The sequence below is a fragment of the Camelina sativa genome, chromosome 11 (genome assembly GCF_000633955.1).
Source record: "Camelina sativa cultivar DH55 chromosome 11, Cs, whole genome shotgun sequence".
In the NCBI taxonomy this organism is placed as follows: Eukaryota; Viridiplantae; Streptophyta; class Magnoliopsida; order Brassicales; family Brassicaceae; genus Camelina; species Camelina sativa.
In genome coordinates, this window is record NC_025695.1 from 10,992,677 (window position 1) to 11,013,415 (window position 20,739).

The following is a 20,739-nucleotide window of genomic DNA, read 5'->3' on the forward strand; positions in this document are numbered from 1 at the left end:
TATTATAATTATTTAGAATTCTAAATAATAATATGCACCAAATCCTTCTAGATTTAATCGGTAACATGAATTTATAATTTAACACTAAAAACATAGTCTCAAGTTTTAATATATATATATATATATATATTAATTATATTATACTATAATTGAAAATAATAATATATACCAACTTTTAATCTAATTTAACACATAGGTATGCTGTATGTTACAAATATACTTAATTATATTATACTATAATTGAAAATAATAATATATACCAACTTTTAATCTAATTTAACACATAGGTATGCTGTATGTTACAAATATAATTAATTATATTATACTATAATTGAATAACCTTTTGATTTTAAAAAACCTTTTAAAACTCTTATTTTCTTTATCCTAATAAATGTAAATCTTGAAAGTAATTTTTTTTTCATTAAATATATGATAGCTTTATTTTTCTCCTCTTTCTAGCTTTTTACAAATACTTACATAATTATTATATATTATGATAGAAATAACTAATTTTCTCCCTTTAACTTGCCGAAGGATCGTGAGAAATAACTAATTTTTATTTATGTAATCCATGTCTTATATTTCACGTTGACATCTTGTACCTGCAGATCAATTGGTGACAACTTGTCATGTGGGAAGGTTGTTATGGGGTGAGGACCAGGGTTCGAGGAACGTATGTAGTACCAATAACCTACTGATAGATTTGGATATCCACAGTGATGGGTTAGGATCGATGCCCTACAGGGCCAGCTTGGGATCTGTTGGGACAACTAGCAGTGGGCTAGCAGAGTCTACGGACGGTCCGTTGGGGCAGCTAGCGGGGGCTAGTGGGGTCCACGGGACGGGTTGTCACAATAATTTAAATATATTTTAAAAGATTAATAAAATATATATAATTTGTATAAATATTGTATAAATACAATAATGTATAAATATTTAAATACAACTATAATCGGTAATTAGTTGTCAATTGGTCACTAAATTTGGTGACTACATTATGACTATTTTGCGTTGTCGTAAACTAGTCGTAATGTAGTCGTTAAATTTAGTGACTATATTACGACTAAATTTACGACTATGCAAAATAGTTGTAATGTAGTCGTTATTTGGCGACTAATTTTACGACTATTTATTTTAGCGACTCTCGATTTACGACTACTGATTTTAGTTGCTATTTAGTCGTAACACATCGTTTAGTGACTAATAGTGCAGTCATTATTTGTCTATTTTCTTGTAGTGTTACTCACTAAAATCTCAGAGAAATGTTAAAAGGTGTTTTCCCCAAATATATTTTAAAAATTGAAAATTGTACATTTAATAAATCTTCCAAGAAGAAACACTGTAAGAATATGTGGATCAAAATGAAAATAAAAGGCCTTAATAATTTTACAATGTTATCTAAATTTGATATTTTTCCAATATGATTTTAAAACATTATATATTATATGATATATTTTAAGAAAAAGCTTTGAAAAGATATAACAGAGTTGAGATCAATCATGCATGTTTGAAATTTGGCACAAACCATCGAGCGCCAGATAATTGAATAGAGCGAAAAAATACTATGATGTGGTCTTTCAACATCTTGTGTGTCGAGACTGAAGACAAAGATATCTTCTTCACTCCAAACACGTTCTAATCCGTAATGACGAAGGGAACGATAACCACTAAAATATATTGATTTTCTATCAACTCCTTCGGTGGCGCTAGCAAGCACAGTGATACCTTGATCCAAAAGTATTGCCTCATTTTCCAAAGAAATAAGTTTCTCCCATTTGTTATTTGAAGAATCCATTTTGTAGATGCGGAAGGACCAAACATAATAATCACTACATATTATGCATTTAACTCTAACAAAATTCTCCAGTCATAGTGACCACAAGATGTTCTTTTTTAGCTTTCCTTATATCATATTCTTCAAGAACCTCGCTTTGAATTCCCTTTTCCTCCAGAATATCATAGTCGACTTGCGTTTCAAAGATTTGTCGCAGAATATCTCCAGAAAATTCCAAAACTTTGACATCACGCGATATACTATACAAGTAAATCTTATGATCTATGCATACTATATCAACAGTCTCAATCGTGTTAACACTGCAGTGATCAGCATGTTTCCAACAATCATCTCCTCTCTTTGAATAAACAAGATAGGATCGGATTGACCACAAAACCACATAATTTTTGGTTTTATCATCTATACATAATCTAGGAAAGTCAATACTGATGTGTTTTTCAGGATTTCCTCTAAATTTATCATCAATATTTAGACACAACATATCATCGATGGTTCTTGTAATATTTATCTTGCCAAATCGTGACACCACAGACGGAAGCCTAATCTTCTCACGAGTAAATGGATTCATAATAAAGAGATTATATCTAGCATCTTTCATAAAGAGCCAGCTTCCATAAATCGCCAAACAATGACTACTTTCGAATTCAACACCAAGATCTTGAATTCTATACACCTTCTTTTTTTCCTCAGAATTAAGAAGAAGACAATAATCTTTACCGTTTTTTGGAAACATAATGAGCCAAGGGATCTGATTGTTTGGCGATGATTGTCTCGAAGCATGTAACCAAGCGGGACACACTGATTTAGCTCGTTGGAAATCTACAAAACCAAGACGTTCAAAAACCATGTTCAAGAGATCTAAAAGGAAGTTTAGACCAGCTTGATCCATCAGACACCAGTGAGGGAGAAGTCATCAAAAAGTTTCTCAAACAAATTTTATCAAAACGAAATTTTCTCTAGCTAATAAAAAACATTAGTAACTAGCAGACCCGGCGCTAGAGATTTGGTAGCCACAAGATGTGTTTTTTTAGTTTTCCATATATCACCAACTCCATCTGTTTAAATAAGAGACCTAAATAAACCCCTAAACCGCTAAATGAAATCTTACCTACTCTAATCTAAAAAAAGACATGTATCTGATAATAATTAATTATATATTTATTTGATTTTTTAAAACAAGAAAAATGTTACTGTGTCATTAAGAGATTTGTACATATAACGTAACTATTTAATTTGTAATTGATTTATAATAATAAAGATTTATATTAACACCAAAAAATGTAGAGAGACATGTGTCTACATGCAATTTCTTTTGATGATAAATTCTTTATTTAATTTTGGAAAACAAGAAGTGGATTCATGTCCATAATTTATATTCATACATATATATATATATATATATATATATATATATATATATATATATATTAATTTGTAAACTTGGAAAGATGAGTTGTATATCATCCATATTAAGATAAGAATCTCACACCTACTATTTTTTTTTTAATTTGGAAAGGTGAGTTGTATACGTACGGTCCATATTTAAAGGTGTAACAAATACATACGTTTTCATAAACAAGAAAAGAGTTATGATCTGATATACGGAGAAAATAAATATACCGTATAGAATCGTAGATACATGTAAATATGATATATGAAGGTTTTTTGGTTTAACAGATTTATTTGATAGATGTGAGATTCCTGTCCTTTCTGGGTTTGTATGTGCAGCTGAATTTATGTGTATGTAGTAAAAGAGAAGTAATTAAGAAGAAAGAAAAAGTCAAAAAAATGAAAGCTTATGTGTTCGTAACTATCTTCCACGCAAATCTATCTACACAAAACGACAAAATGAATTATATTTGTTTTTTTTCTAATTAAACTTATGACGATATAATAATATTCTTTCTCTTTCACAAAAATGTTATTCTAGCATGATTTTTTTTCCGAAATAAGTATCATTTTTGAATTAAACATAAATTTTCAACTTTAATCTCATATTTATTGAAAAATTTCAGGAGTTAATTTCAATTTTTAAGAGTATAAGAGATATTTTAATATGTTTTTTTAATTTGTGTGCAAAGTGTTAAAATGACATTTATTATGAAATAGAGGGTGTAATATTAAGCTTTATTAGTATTAATATTAAATTGAAGTAAAAGTTTGAAAATCAATGAAATTATATAAAATTTTGATTTATGAATAGGGTTTTTTTTTTTTCCAAAGCATCTAATGGACCTCTCAAAATGAAAATTCTTCAATAGAGGGTAACGAATTTGATTAATGTTAAATTTCATGCGTTGATAAGCCGAATGGAACTTCTTTATCATCAAAGTATATTGAATCTTAAAAAACTCCCATGTATCTTCTTTTATATATGTATCATTTTCTTATATACTATTTTTAACATTAAATCTTAAAAAGGTATTGCTATAGTTAGGAATTTTAGATTAAAACACCCAAAAAATAAGGAAGAAAACTGAAAACAAAGTACGCATATCAATACATTGTACGGTCACGAACACACGAACTGTACGCGTACGGTCTTGTCGATTTTATAAGAAAACTAATCAATTAATTAACCGGTACACCGATGAACTAGTTGACCCAATAACTCTAGGGTTTGTTAGCAAAATAGTATTTTTTCAAAACTTAATTGGAATTGTAATACATTTACTATTTATAATTAAATAAATAAATGGGTTTTACTATTTGTGTAGTAGAAGAGATATGAGATAGATAAGAAAGTAGGGTATAGTGTAGTAATGTAAAATTACAAAAGGGTAGCTGCATAAAAGACATCCGTACATCATATTTACAGACACATGTACACTTAATATGATGTACGAATACAAAATTTATAAAAAATATTTAATATTATCAAATATCATTACACAAAATGCATATAAAAATATAAAGAAAAAACATAGATTTTTTTGTATCTCTAAAAAAATAAAAATATATATATATTAAATAATATTTTAGTTATTAGATTCAAGGGGTAATTTAATAAAAAAATATATATATTTAATTTCAATGGCACATTTGTAAAGAAAATGATTAGTAAGGATTAAAAAGTAATTCAAATAGTAGTAAATAGCGAAAGTGTGTGTTTTGCTAATTTTAAATAGTGAATATACTAATTCTCCAATTAAGTTTTAAAAATGTACTAAAACTCCAAATTCCTCGTAAACCAAATATTAGATAGAAGTAATATTTTTCAGATTTAAAAATGATTAGATAATAATAAAGTATTTTATGTTAGAATGCGTTGTAAACTATGAAATTATGCGTTTCTATGTTTATATGCCAATCATAATTCTTCTTCTCAAAACATAGAATGTGAACATGACCTTTATTTTATAAATGCTAAATAAATGAATTGGTTAGTGTATGTTGCTTGTCCCCTTTTTTAGGTTGTGCTTTAAGCCTTTAAGCTCTATTAATAGGTCGATCAAGCGTCTGGTATATATAGTTAGACAAATTTTCTCTTTATAGATGTTCTTTGAGCAGAAGAAAATGAAAAAAGCATTATTTCTCCCAGGCTTAAAGGCTTGACCGGTTCTATAGGTGTTAAGAGCTTTGTATACTCTCCCGGCCGGTAAGACTCCATCATATGGCCTCTCCTTCGCTGGCTGGGGATATGGATGTATCGTTCACTCGACAAGGTCCCAAAAGAAATCTTCATTGTTGGTCCATGCTTCCTCAAGATCTCCTTCAATCGATTTTTGAACGTCTTTGCTTTGCCGATTTTAAACATGCTAAATGTGTTTGTTCATCTTGGCAATCCGCTTCTAGACAATCTAAACCAAAAAATGAAATCCCTTGGATGATTCTATTCCCAAGCACAAAAATTATTGTTATTTGTTAAATCCTGAAGAAAAGGACAACAAGGTTTACAAAACTCAAGATCTCGGCAGCGACTTTGTAAAGAGTTTTTGTGTGGCGAGTTATAGAAGCTGGCTTGTAATGAAACCTCGATATGAATACATTGACGACCCTCAATATAATCTTTACATTTTAGATCTTTTAACCCGCGAGAGGATCAATCTACCAACTTTCGAATCGGAAACCGGACTCGCTTCTCCGATATTATGGATAGACGAGAAAATTAACTATTACCTAGTTATTGGAATGGTTGATGAAAAAAATGCGATTTCTTTCAAGAGAGGACACAACTCGTGGAAACAAATTCCTCTTATGTTAGATATCGCAGAGTGTTTTGACNGCCAATCATAATTCTTCTTCTCAAAACATAGAATGTGAACATGACCTTTATTTTATAAATGCTAAATAAATGAATTGGTTAGTGTATGTTGCTTGTCCCCTTTTTTAGGTTGTGCTTTAAGCCTTTAAGCTCTATTAATAGGTCGATCAAGCGTCTGGTATATATAGTTAGACAAATTTTCTCTTTATAGATGTTCTTTGAGCAGAAGAAAATGAAAAAAGCATTATTTCTCCCAGGCTTAAAGGCTTGACCGGTTCTATAGGTGTTAAGAGCTTTGTATACTCTCCCGGCCGGTAAGACTCCATCATATGGCCTCTCCTTCGCTGGCTGGGGATATGGATGTATCGTTCACTCGACAAGGTCCCAAAAGAAATCTTCATTGTTGGTCCATGCTTCCTCAAGATCTCCTTCAATCGATTTTTGAACGTCTTTGCTTTGCCGATTTTAAACATGCTAAATGTGTTTGTTCATCTTGGCAATCCGCTTCTAGACAATCTAAACCAAAAAATGAAATCCCTTGGATGATTCTATTCCCAAGCACAAAAATTATTGTTATTTGTTAAATCCTGAAGAAAAGGACAACAAGGTTTACAAAACTCAAGATCTCGGCAGCGACTTTGTAAAGAGTTTTTGTGTGGCGAGTTATAGAAGCTGGCTTGTAATGAAACCTCGATATGAATACATTGACGACCCTCAATATAATCTTTACATTTTAGATCTTTTAACCCGCGAGAGGATCAATCTACCAACTTTCGAATCGGAAACCGGACTCGCTTCTCCGATATTATGGATAGACGAGAAAATTAACTATTACCTAGTTATTGGAATGGTTGATGAAAAAAATGCGATTTCTTTCAAGAGAGGACACAACTCGTGGAAACAAATTCCTCTTATGTTAGATATCGCAGAGTGTTTTGACATGGTTTACAATGATCACAAGCTTTATTGTCTCAACTATTATAAACTCAAGATTTTTGATTTTTCTGGAGAAAATCCAGTTCAAGTTTTCAAAATTAGCGTGAGTGGATGCATACTAATATCTTCCTGTTTTGGCATGAGACTTCCTGGAATTCCATGGGAGGTCCAGAGAGCTTACTATAAGGATCGTATAGTAGTCACTGTAGGTGGAGATGTTTTAATTTTTAAGGGCCGACGTCCAAGATTGTGCCGAATATGGAACTTTGAAATCTACAAGATGGGTTCGTCCAAGGGGGACAAGTGGAAGGAAATTTTTTCTTTGGGAGACGAAGCAATTCTTTTGGATTTGGGTATCACAGTGCTCACCAAAGACATTAAAGGAATCAAGAGAAATTCGATCTACTTCAACGGCAATGACCTTGATGGTATATATGACAAAAACAATGTTTTCATATTCAGTCTCGATACAAAGAAGGTTGAACAAACACACTACTTTGTTTGTTTGTCCATTTTATGCAATGACGCGAGATGGTTCTTACCAAGTTTCAAACGATAATGATTGAGCCTATATTTTTTATTTGTTATATAATATAAATGTATTCTTGTTAAAAAAATCTTGATGCCTTTGAGCATGTAAAGCTTTTGATTTTCAATTATATATATATCTGTATATATAGATATCTTATTATAATAAGAGAAGGTTTTTTCTAACTTTGCCTAACAATGTGAATTAGATACTCTACTTTTGTAACACATGTCATTCTCTTTAATTTTAAATTTAATATTTTATTTTATTTGTATCTTATATATTGTATAGTTTGTAAAAAAAAAAAAAGATAATTGCTGTATTTTGTGAAAAAAAGAAAAAAAATAATTGCTGTATAGTTTGCTTTTTGAATTTCAACATTGTTACAAAAATATCTTCGTTCCATTTTTTAGTTTTAGCTTATAATATATTTCATAATGAAATCATACACCATAGAACCTAAAAAAAAAATATTGATCAACCCAACTAAAAAATATAAACAAATTGAAACCATATAAAAATAAATTGTCTCATACTTTTAAGTAAAAACTGAAACCAAATTAGTTTATGATAGACAAAATTAAAAATAAAGAAGATTTTTAATTATATATAAAATCATATTATATTCAATAATCATATATAACATATAATAAGAGAAGGTTTTTTCTAACTTTGCCTAACAATGTGACATTTGGCACTCTACTTTTGTGACACATGCCATTCTCATTAATTTTAAATTTAACATTTTATTTTTTATTTGATTTCATTTTATTTGTATCTTATATAGTGTATAGTTTGTAAAAAAAAAAAAGAGAATTGCTGTATTTTGTGAAAAAAAATCAAGATAATTGCTGTATAGTTTGCTTTTTGAATTTCAACAATGTTACAAAAATATCTTCCTTCCATTTTTTAGTTTTAGCTTATAATATATTTCATAATGAAATCATACACCACCTAAAAAAAAATACTGATCAACCCAACTAAAATATATAAACAAATTGAAGCCACATAAAAATAAATTGTCTCATACTTTTACGTAAAAACTGAAACCAAATTAGTTTATGATAGACAAAACTAAAAATAAAGAAGATTTTTAATTATATATAAAATCATATTATATTCAATAATCATATATAATGTATTAAAGACACAACTCAAATTTGTATTTAATAGTATTCTATAAGTTACAGTTTGACTGTCTTTAAAACATATGTACTAAAAAAAAATGGTATCATAACATAATTGTTTTATCTCCCCCAAGAAATAATAGAAAACAATAGTTTCAAAATTAATTTGTTGTTAATTATACTATTTATTTTAAAACGATTAGAAGTAGAGACAATTTGTAGAAGAAAAAAATATGTATATTAAATTTGACACACTTTTATTTTCATGAATCATATACATAAAAGTAAGGTTTCACTCTCTCATTATTGGTCCACTTGGCAATGTAATTTAACAAAAAAAAAATTATATTAAAACACAAATTAAAAAACAATTAGTCTTCACATTTAACTCACATAATATAAAACTGAAATCATAAAAATTCTTCCTATAAATTATGCATTAAGTATTTCTCCACTAAGTTGTATTAAAACAAAACAATAAATTAGAATTGTAACTCTCATTTTTCTAAATGTAATTTTCAATCACTTCTCTTCCTATAAATATTCATTTTCTTATTCTCTTAGTCTCTCACACTTTCATTCTCTCATCTTCTTCCACTATATCTCAAATCTTTTTTTTTTTGTGTTTTTTATTGTTATTGTTGTTGTATGGGTTAAAAAAAATCAAATCAAATATTATTGTAAAAGCTTAGTTTTAGAGTTTGTATATATGTATATCTTATATTGTTTTTTTAATGTTTTAAAAGGTTTAAGGATCGGGGGCTTCACTGGGTGGCTTGGGATAAAATGTGTAGAGATAAATCACTGGGTGATTTACCATTAGATTTGGAGACTTTTAACGATGCTTTATTGGCTAAACAGTATTGGCGTTTAATGCAGTTTCCGAATTCTTTATTTGCTCAAGTATTTAGAGGGCCATACTTCAGGAACAAACATCCGTTGATGGCAAAAAAAACCTTATTCTCCCTCATTTGGGTGGAGAAGCATTTTTTCAACTAAAAGTTTAGTGGAAAAAGGTGCCCGGTAGACGATTGGGTCAGGATTTAACATTTCGGTTTGGCGTGATCCCTGGATCCCTGATCAACATCCTCGACCTGCCAACGGTCGGGGACGGCTACTACACCCAAACCTAATGGTAAATCATTTGATTAATCCACGGACTAAAGAGTGGCATTTACCAATCCTCCAGGAATTTATTGATCCAGAGGATATTCAAACTATTCTGAGTTTGCCTATTAGCAAATCATTTCAACCAGATCGATTGGTATGGCATTATACACAATCTGGTCGGTATTCGGTTAAGTCAGGCTATACGGTAGCTCAAGCGATGAAGGCTGAAATTGAAGTCGGTCCCAACTTTAATGCCCTGAAGGCTCGGGCTTGGGATCTTCCAGTACCACCTAAAATCAGACACTTTTTCTGGCAGATCGCATATGGATCTCTTCCGGTGACGATGCGATTAGCCTCTCGGGAGTTAATTGTGACACAGTATGCAAGAGATGTGACCTAGAGGAAGAGTCTATTAATCATACCTTGTTTGAGTGTCCTCATTCCCGTCAGGTTTGGGAGAGGGTTTTTGATGGATCGGGCACGGAAAAATTCCCTTTTGGTTCGATCTATTCTAATCTAGATTTTATATATGGCAAAGGGTTAGCCCCTATGGCTTTAGGAACTACTCACAATTCGATATCGTGTCTTGTCTGGTTCTTATGGAAGGATAGGAATAAAAAAGTTTTCCAAGGATTACAATCAGAGCCAATAGATATCATTACCGAGGCCTTACGTGAACAATTGTGGTGGGAGGAAGTCCAAATAGTTGCAAGGGTTGATTCCGCTTCAACGGAGTCCTTGCACGCTCCGGAGATGACAATTCATTGTCAAGTTGATGGTTTGTGGAAAGCTACAGAACAAAATTCGGATTGAGGATGGTGGTGTGGTGATGGTGAAAATCAGACTGTAGTTATGGGTGCCAGATGTCAACGACGCAGTGCATCCCCACTTCATTCAGAGTTAGAAGCATTATTATGGGCGATGGAGTGTATCCTTTCTAGAGGAATTGACTGACAGCGGTTTGAGACGGATTCAGCAGAGTTACTAGCGATGGTGCAAGCTCCGGAAGAGTGGCCGGATTTTTCTACGCTTCTTGATGAGTTCCATGTGTTTAGTGCCTCCTTGCCTCTTTTTACCCTTTCGAAGATCCCAAGAACATCCAATGTGAAGGCTGATTGTTTAGCTCGATCTTCTAGATTGTTGTTGTCAGAAACGATTTTTGTAAACACATTTCCTCCAATTTGGTCAACTAACCTAGGAGTTTTATTTTAATTAATATTAGATTGAAAAATAAAAGTTTTTTTTTTCTTTTTGTCAACCATTGGGCCACAACTGGCCGGCCCATTAGCCAAATTCATACATTTGTAGGAACCGGAACTCGATCTCGGGTGTGATGGTGCCTTCTACAAATGGACTTACCTCCTGCCACTGCACTAAGGTCACTTCACTTCACAAAAACAAAAAAAGTTTATCTTTATTGTCTATTTTATATTAACATCTTATAAGTCATTATTTTTCATAATTTCTAACAATATTCACCACACAATAAGATCATGAAGTTGAAATGATCCATATCGAATTATCTATTATGTCTATGGTTATCTTATATATTCATGTATCATTTTTAATAATTTATAAAGATCAATACAATATTTAAAGATCAATATAATTATCCATTTATAAAGTCTATTCTTTTTTGTAAAGTCTATCAACTCTATTTATAAAGTCTAATTTGTTTTGTGATCCAATAGATAAATATGCAAAGATCAATATAATATTTATTTTATTTATGATTTGAGATTTTTGAAAACAAAAAGAACATAATTAAAAAATTGTTCTTTATGTTTTAATCAAAATGAAAAATGATCCTTAAAAGAAATCATAATTAACTGGAAGTGAAATATAAATAAATAATATAATTTTAAAAATACTATTTAACTAAATTCTCTAAACATGAAACCATTAGTATGAAATCTAGCACTATAAATTAAATTGATGAGTGAAAAACAAACAAAAAAACCAAAAAGATATAATTTATCCTTGGGGTTTTAAAAATTTTTGAGATTGAAGTTCAAAAAATTTTACAAGAAAACTAATTTAGTTTGTCACTTCAAAATAATATTTTTCATTTTGAAATATTATGTGTGAGTATTGAGTTTACATCAACAAACAACCAAATCACGTAAATTTTGATTGAGCCACTTGGTATTCCTTTTATTTTAAGTTATAACAAGTTAAAATATTTATTTATAATTAACTCACTTTTAAAGGCATGTAACTCCATTTAACTCAAATGTAACTTCAATCCAATAATTTTACATTAATTCATTCCTCTTACTAACTTATTTATCTTTCAAGAGAAAATGTTTTTGGTTAAATTTTAATATTTTTTAATTATTTTGGTTAGCTAAACTTATAGTCATATATATATATATATATATATATAAACTTATGTGTATAAAATATTTCTCATTTCAAAGTTTAAAGCAATATATATATATATATATTGCTTTAAACTTTGAAATGAGAAATATTTTATACACAATAATGTATATGTAGTTACTAAATTTTACAATGACATTAAGAAAAACTCTTTAAATCAGTTATTAACCACTATAAAACATAATAAACATAGATTCACTCATATTATGAAATTTTTAAAATTTCTATATTATTATATATATATATATATATATATCAATTTGTAATAATTCTTTTTTAGTATTTGTTAATTTCGGTATAATAAATAACCATACCAATAAATGTTAACACAAGTGTACGGTTTAACTTGCACATCATTTCTATAAGAAATTTGAGATTCATATTTTAGTAAAAAAACCAAAATTCATTCTTTAATGTTATTGTTAATATTGTTAATAAAAAATTAAAGAACAATATTTTATTTTAACATAATTTCAGAAATATAATAAAAACTATTATGCATTCAACCACGCGTTGCGTGGACTAATACCTAGTTATTATTAAAAAATTAGTTAGACTTAGAGTATAAGATATATGTTTTGTGATATCGTTTTAATAAATTATTTTAAAATTGACTTATCATGTTATAAAATTATTTTTTGTTAACTATTACTTTTAGATATGAAAATAAAATTAATATATAGGACAACATAATTTATCTATCAAAGTAAGCTATTATACTTTTTTTTCTTAGAGTACTTATCAGTTTTTTTTTCCAAAAAAACCAATCTTTAAATAAATTAGTTTATCATAATTATTTAACGAACATAAAAATATTAATTAACTTTGCTGTAACTAATTGTTCTATTACTATAAAATGGTTTCATACATTTCAAAAAAAAAACTGAAACCAAATTAATTTATGATAGACTAATTCAATATAAAAGATTTTCTAATATATAAAAACTCACTTTATATTCAATAATCATATATATTGTATTAAAGACACAACTCAAATTTTTATTTGATGGTAATTTATAAGTTACATTTTGATTATGTTTAAATTATATGTACTAAAAAAACATAATAGTATCATAACATAATTGCTTTATCACCCTATGATATAACAGAAAACAATAATTTCAAAATTTAATTTATTGTCAATCATACTTGTTATATTAAAATGATTAGAAATAGAGACAATGCATAAAAAATAAAAATATATATTAAATTTCACACACTTTTATTTTCATGATTTTTTATAAAAACTGGTTAAACTTATAGTATAAGATATTTGTTTTGTGATATCGTTTTAATAAATTATTTTAAAATTGACTTATCATATATAAAACTATTTTTTCTTAACTATTACTTTTAGATGATGATAATAAAATTAATATATAGGACAACATAAAATTATCTATCAAAAAAATTAAGTAAGATCTTACACTTTTCTTTCTAGACTACTTATCAGTTTTTAATTTTCCAAAAAACAAAAAATTATTAAAAAAATATAATTTATCTTAACTATTTAGCGAAAATACCATATATATTTTACTTTGCTATAAGTAATGGTAGTATTACTATAGTAACATACTGTTTAAATAATTTCAACAATACATTGTAATCAAAAATATTTAGTAATATTTTTAAAAAAAATAAAAAATTAATTTAACATATTGTTATTGTGTAAAAAAGGGCAAAAATGAAAATGTTCAAAAAAGGGTAATTTTGAAAAAGATACCTGAAAAAGGGTATTTCTAACAAATTCTCTATTTACTTTAACTTTCCTCTTTTTCATGACCCTTCTATGAAACACTATATAATATATATAAATTATAAATTGTAGTTGAACCGTAGTATTATGAATAGTATTACTTATGATATATATTAACAATTAGATCTGTACATTTCATATATAATTGAATAAACACTTCATTTTATATTTCAAGTTAATAATGCATACATAAACCATCTATCGCGTGGGCTACCTTATAGTATATATATATATATATATATATATATATATTGTTTTTTTATAAATATGCCAAAACAGGGTCTCAACAACGAGGCAAATCAATATCTATAACATTTTTAACAAAATCCTAATTTTAGGGAATTTAATGAAAAAAAAACCTCAACATTGGTCTGATCAATGTTAAACCCTCATCTGTTTTTTAGTTTATAAAACCATCAATTAAAAACCGTTAACAAATTTAACTAAATGTTCCAATCACAAGAAGAACGGTTCTTGAAGAACCTTTATGATATAGCTTAGTTTATTTAGTCATGGTAATTGTGTGTACTGGTAATTGTGGGTTATATATTCTTACAAGCATTTTTTCATGATACAGATTATAAAACTATGCAAAAATAAAATATTATAAAATTTGAAAATTTGATTAATCAAATGAAACTACATTTTATCTACAGATATGTTTTACCCCTTCCAATTCTTTCGACTGACCACGTTTAATCGCTTTAATAATTAAATATAAGAATTTTTTGACGTGTTAACATCGCAAGTTGAAACTATTTTCGGAAGAATTAGTTACCTATAAACATGGAAATGAGAAAACTATTCCTGATATGTACTTTATTTTTTCTAAGAATATAAACAAAATAATATGGTTATAAATTTATTTATATTCTTAGATTAATGATCCTTTTCATATATGATCAATCAGTACATATCAGAAACATTCACAAACCCTTAGTTCTAGTAAGAATCTAAACCGACGGAGCAAAGCCAATATTCACATTTGGTGGTTTCGTGTAGTCATACACCGTATAAAAGGCTCGTATGAATGGCATGCCAAGTATCCTACCCAATCAAAACACAATCAGTTAACAGAACTTTTTTTCCTTGTGTATTTATAATCAAAAGGTTTGTGTAAAGATATTAATAAAAATGCAAAACTTACCATAAGCTAACTTTATCATCGCCCTCGAATCTACTTGTGCAAACATTATCACTCTTCCGACGTACATACTGTTAAACATAGTCAACAAGTCAGAGAAAAGAAACTAAACGGAGGCAAAAAAAAAATTATATCACCCATTCAACTTACATCACGTGGACGGACTGAGAAACTCCTTCCGCCTATTGTAAAGGTTACATCAGGCAGCTTATTTAGCTTTTTGCAATCTGGTGATAGTTTGATTCTATCATTGATGTCCTTGATCATAGCCTATAATCAAATTACGTCAACAAAAAGCAAACATTTGATCGTGCGACAATTAATATAAAATTTATCTTATTTTATTTTTGTACCGTTGGACTAATAATGTTTGTAGTGCCTGAGTCAACAAACACTTTGCAGCCTCTTGAGCATCTCTTGGTATCTGCTTTTCCGACAAATATGTTGTTCATTTGGAAAGAGTGTCTACGCCCTTTCACGGTCACATAAGTGTGCTGTCCCGTATAATGAGCTGGGTTTGTGCCTCCGAACACTATCTCCCCTCCTGCTCCAGAGTCTCTAGACCTCCCAAGCCATATGGAGAAAATTTTCTTTTCAATCTTTCCTTGTTTCATCATCGTATACCAGACAGGAACAGTTTTTGTCACAGAAACTTCAGGACTCCCAAATCCCAGCATACCATCAAAGGTTGACTTTCGAAGTGGGTTACCTTCGGGAGTAGAACGAGCCTCTATAAAGTGCTGATCAGTTATTGTAATTCCACCAACATCGACAGTGTCAATGCTTACAATCCCTATGAGACTGAAATAGATGACCGTTGCTAATTAAATCAATTGTCTTATGGATGAAAAGAAGAGAGAAACTCTAATTTTTTTAGAAATCCCAAATTGAAATGTTGAACAGAGAAACACGATTCGAAAAATAAGAAAATGGGAAGAAGACGTATGAAACGACGTCGTTTTGACCAAAACAAAGCTCTCTCTTTTGTTTTTCCAAACGGCAGCCACGTAAGCAGCCGTTAACGGTCATATAACACCGTTACGGCTTGGACATGTTCTTACACAGTTTGTCGAGTTGGTGCAGCCAATTTGAATTTTACTTAACCTTGTGTATGGATTTGCTCAATGCTATAGCTGAGATATGAATTCAACATACCCCCTTAGCTGGGGTATGAAAATATCGATTTTCCCTCCATTGTCTTAAACTGGAAAATTGAAATATACGCATTTTACCCTTCTCTCACACATAATAACTTCCCTATGTTCAATTAAAGTTCATCTTATTTTTTAAGCGGCTCATTTTTCTAGCATGTTAACCATGAATCAAAATGATAACATCTTGTTGGTACTTATTTAGATAAATATTTTTATTTTCCTTTCAACATTATAGACAAAAAAAATTAGTCATATCATTTGTTATTCTAGTTTTAAAAATTAGAAATGATAAACAAATCAAATATTATAAATACGTTTTCTATACAACCACCCAAAGGTATAAGTGGGATACGGTATTAATTGGCATATAAAGATGATGCAATAAAGTCTTTTAAGACAAAAACAGCGCCACGCGAATTCGAAGAAAAATGTAAAAAAAAAAAAAAAAAAAAAAAAAAAAAAAAAAAAAAAAAAAAAANAAAACGAAGATGAAGATAAAAGCTACTAATAGTTAATAAACGTGTAACAGATTTAAATAGACTTTATGACTGAAACAGACATATATTCCCTTTACATGTATTTTGAGGGAAGATGTATAAACTTTATTTTCGAATTTTCCTGAGTTTCAACGAGTAAATAGAAGAAAATTACCCTGCTTCTATCTTTTATCTTCACTTCTTTCCATGTTGAACTTAGAATACCATTTAGCCGAATCTTTCTCCCTTCTATCAGCTGGATTAGTGAAGTTCACCCAATTCATACCAAAACGGATTGTGTAACCTCTACTGAACTCGTAATTATCCATCGAAGACCATGGAAAATACCCTGCTACGTTGCATCCATCCCTACAAATAAGATTTATTGATATGAAATATCAATTTTTTTTTCCCATGTATAAAACTGTCAAAGATCAAACCAGTAATTTTAAAAAATCACAGATAACTTACTCGATTGCACATTTGAGACAAGACAAATGACTACAGTGGCTTTCAATTCGTCCTTGGTCTGCTAGTGCTTCAGCAAGTGTTAGATTGCCAGAAGTAGGAAATCCTGTAACGTTCATAATTAAAATGTAATATATATATTTTTGTTAAATATACTTGTTTATATATAAAGATATATGTCGTATACATTACCATTCTCAGTGATATAGGTAAGTGGGTTTTCGTAATTGTCTTTGATATAGTTTAAAATTTGACGGAATCCAGGAGGATAATACACAATGTTATCACTCTGTAAAAAACCGTTTGAATTAGTGATATAATTTTTGTTGTATTGTGAGCTCTATTTTATATGATAAATATTAAAACTAAAAATTGATACTCACTTGAACACCAATTGGAACTCCACCACGAGAAGCTGCTTATTAAAAAAGAAAAAAAAATTAAAATCCAGTTTATGTAGACATGCATGCATGCATGCAGATACTATAAAATTCCCAATTCTGAGACAGAAAAATGCCATTCAATTAATATGAATTAAAAAAAATGATGGGTAGACATACTGCTAAAGTTGGCTCTCGGATCAGTTTGGATGTTTGGTGATGTCGAAATGGGTTGCAATGAATCAATTGCATACTGTGTGATGTAATAATTTAAACCTAGAAACTCCATGGATCCTTTCACCAATTGAGATTCTAAATATGTAAATCTTGGCAATCTTTCTCCTAAGGTATCTTTCATAGTCTTCGGATAATCTCCATATACGAGAGGATCCAAGAACCATCCAACAATGAAATCAAACGCTCGCCCCGCAGCCGTCTGATCTGAAACACTTGTTTCATTTAAAGGAACAAACCATCTTCCGATTAAAGTTATTCCAATATTTCCTCCTTGTAACCGCTGCACATTGTTAAGCCTGCTTATAAATATATTACTTAAGCAGAAAAAAGACTTAATTATTTTTTATTTGCATTTGTATGAAAAAGAAACAAAAAGTAAGACGTGGATGTGAAATATATGTTTTTTCATGCAGTGCCTTTTAATTTCTATTTCTATATTTCTTTTTTTGCATTTTTGTGTAAACTAACTGTATTGAAGCGGAAAAGCTCAATCACGCTATTATTTGTGTTAAGGTTAATACAAACAAAAACAAAACAAAACAAAGGAAGACTTGAACTCATGTGGTTTTATTCGTATGAATACCTTGTATTTCTGCCGATATTTAGATACAGTTGTAGCATGAGCAAGAAGTTGGTGATAGCCAACAATATAAGGTTCTGTACCAGAATTTCCTCCAAATTCACAACCTGTGCATCGCCCCGGTGGAGATATTCCAGTTCCGTAACCTCTGTATGCAAACGTATAAGGTTGATTAAATGTGATCCAAAACTTTACTCTATCTCCGAATCTTTGGAAGAGAAGCTCAGCGTAATCCTTGTAATCCTCCCTATATATATGACCATACGTAAAGATATACATGAGCTTATAAATGTAACGTCTAGTGAAAAAATAAGGCAGGTAAGTGTAACAGAAATAACTATAATAAAAGATTTTTGGTTACACCTATTTATTGAATCGCTTACACTATACGTTTGTTTAGAAAACCGCCATACTCGTCTTCTAAAGCTTGGGGGACATCCCAATGGAATATCGTCACGAATGGTTCTATGCCTACGTGTGCGTGTAATCAAGTTAATTGTTATGATCAAAGATATACCAAAATATAACAAGAAAAATCCACATGTATGTGTACAAATTATATTTATGAAATAATTACCATTGGCTTTCAGTTCGTTGATGAGGTTGTCGTAATATTTTATTCCATTCTCATCCACTCCTCCACACAGCTTTCCCTCTAAGAGGGCGATACATACATAAGAGAGAGAGAGAGAGAGAGTAAAAATATAATTTAAAAAAAAAAAAAAAAAACCAATTAGAAAATTGGAATACGAATGAGGGTAATATTACTTGGCAGGACCCTTGACCATGCTATAGAGAATCTGTAAGCTTGAACATTCAAGCGTTTCAATAATTGGACATCCTCCTATAACGCAATGAAGTTTCCCGATCAAATTTCATTCCAATTGACTGTATAAACAAGGATAAATAAAACAAAATAAACCTTATACAGCTCATAGGAGTTGCAAGCCAGATCTCCCGTAGTGCGGTCTGGAACCCTTTCTGCTAGATTAAAAAGTCTATATTGTGAGCAAATATATTTGTCAAAATGTATATACGTACATGTCGATAACCCTTGTATGATATATGTGTTTTTTTTTTGGAAAAATATGATATATGTGTATATATATAATAACTATTTACATATCAAAATAAGGACAAAACCTGGATATCTATGAGTATAGTAGTCCCATCCATTAAGCGCTCTATGCGCAGCACCTTCAATCTAGTACACGCAAATCACTTTTTAAAAAATAGAAATTTCTTCCTAATATTTTTATTTATTACATAATTATAACGAACATACTTGATATGCTGAAGTTGCTGCACCAAAAGTGAAGTTTGTTGGAAAATTAGTTCGACTGAACATTTGCACATCATTGCAGTTGAAGGGTTCTTTAGCTTGGCACGCTGGATTGCAAACTCGTTGACTCGTTGCACTTAAAACTGCAAAGAGAAGCACAACGATGCAAGTTTCACGAAATGTCATAGCTTGAGAGATAACTTTCACTTATTGTATTTTTGGCCGATGAAGAACGTTGGAGCTGAATCCTTTGATTAAACCTTCACCCAAAAAAAGAGATATATGAAAAGACAATCACAGAGAAGAGAACAAAAGCGATTAATAAAACAGAGAGTGACAGGTTAAGACACAAACTTTAGTGTTGGAAGAGAGCAAACCTGAAACCTGAGTGAAAGCAATGAGAAGTTTAATTAACTTAGCAGTATATATAGGCAGACACTTCCAAATCTAAACTATAAACACGGGCCACGCAATCATATGCGAAACATAACTAAATCTTTGCATTTCGACCATTTTGAGATTTACAGATATCGGATAATTTACGAAACTAATGACACTGACGCATTAGTTGAAAAAAATAACACGACACGTTATCCCGATAGTCCTAACGCATTAGTTAAAAATAAAAATAACACGACGACACGTTAGCCCAATAGTCTTATAGCCCTCTCCGGCTCGCTGACTTCTAGTAAATTGCGTGGTTCTGATCGCTTCATCGTCGCTGGATCTACATAATGGATAACACACTTGACTATTCGTTTTGTTGTGATTTGGTGATTAGGTACAAACAACCACATATCCGTTTTCGCAATCGTTACAATCTGACAGTTGACAAAGGAAAATAATTTAAATTCATTCTCAAAATATAAAGTTGTATCGAAATGTGTCTTAATTGTCACCCATGACACGAAAAATCTAAGGGGTCCATATTAAAAGTTTAAAAGATTATTGACTTTTTTAGTATGGGACCACTCATCGAAAATCCACTTGTTGCCTTCGAAATCTCGTTCCGTTGCACTTTGAAATCTCTTTTGGAAACTTGCTTACTACGAAAAAAAAAAAACAAACTATACTAATGTTTGTGGTTACGCAGTAAAGCATATATATATTGTATGCAGGATATGTTAGAAGTGATTAACTGAATTAAATAAATTCAGATAGACTTGAGCTTGAATGGTG

The 20,739-nt window shown here is 30.0% G+C and overlaps 2 protein-coding genes and 2 pseudogenes across 3 annotated transcripts; 1 reads left to right on the forward strand and 3 right to left on the reverse strand.

Annotated features, from left to right (window-relative positions):
• On the reverse strand, window positions 1,473-2,826 carry LOC109127511 (annotated as a pseudogene).
• Window positions 6,229-7,494, forward strand: LOC109127256 (annotated as a pseudogene).
• Window positions 14,793-15,600, reverse strand: LOC104727854 (aspartic proteinase oryzasin-1-like). The gene is made up of 4 exons (XM_010446920.1): window positions 15,337-15,600; window positions 15,134-15,253; window positions 14,987-15,054; window positions 14,793-14,886 (listed from the first exon to the last, which is right to left on the reverse strand). The coding sequence occupies exons 1-4, from the start codon at window positions 15,598-15,600 to the stop codon at window positions 14,793-14,795; spliced, it is 546 nt and encodes a 181-aa protein (XP_010445222.1).
• LOC104722831 (myrosinase 5-like) lies at window positions 16,623-20,015 on the reverse strand. 2 transcript variants are annotated; one of them, XM_010441074.2, is made up of 13 exons: window positions 19,938-20,015; window positions 19,564-19,820; window positions 19,422-19,482; window positions 19,201-19,259; window positions 19,047-19,122; window positions 18,856-18,933; window positions 18,662-18,749; window positions 18,282-18,525; window positions 17,642-17,978; window positions 17,465-17,496; window positions 17,274-17,370; window positions 17,085-17,187; window positions 16,623-16,982 (listed from the first exon to the last, which is right to left on the reverse strand). In XM_010441074.2, the coding sequence occupies exons 2-13, from the start codon at window positions 19,744-19,746 to the stop codon at window positions 16,796-16,798; spliced, it is 1,545 nt and encodes a 514-aa protein (XP_010439376.1). In that variant the 5' UTR covers window positions 19,747-19,820; window positions 19,938-20,015; the 3' UTR covers window positions 16,623-16,795. The 2 variants fall into 2 exon arrangements, with proteins under 2 accessions (XP_010439376.1, XP_010439375.1); XM_010441073.1 differs by lacking the exon at window positions 19,938-20,015 and adding an exon at window positions 19,915-19,933.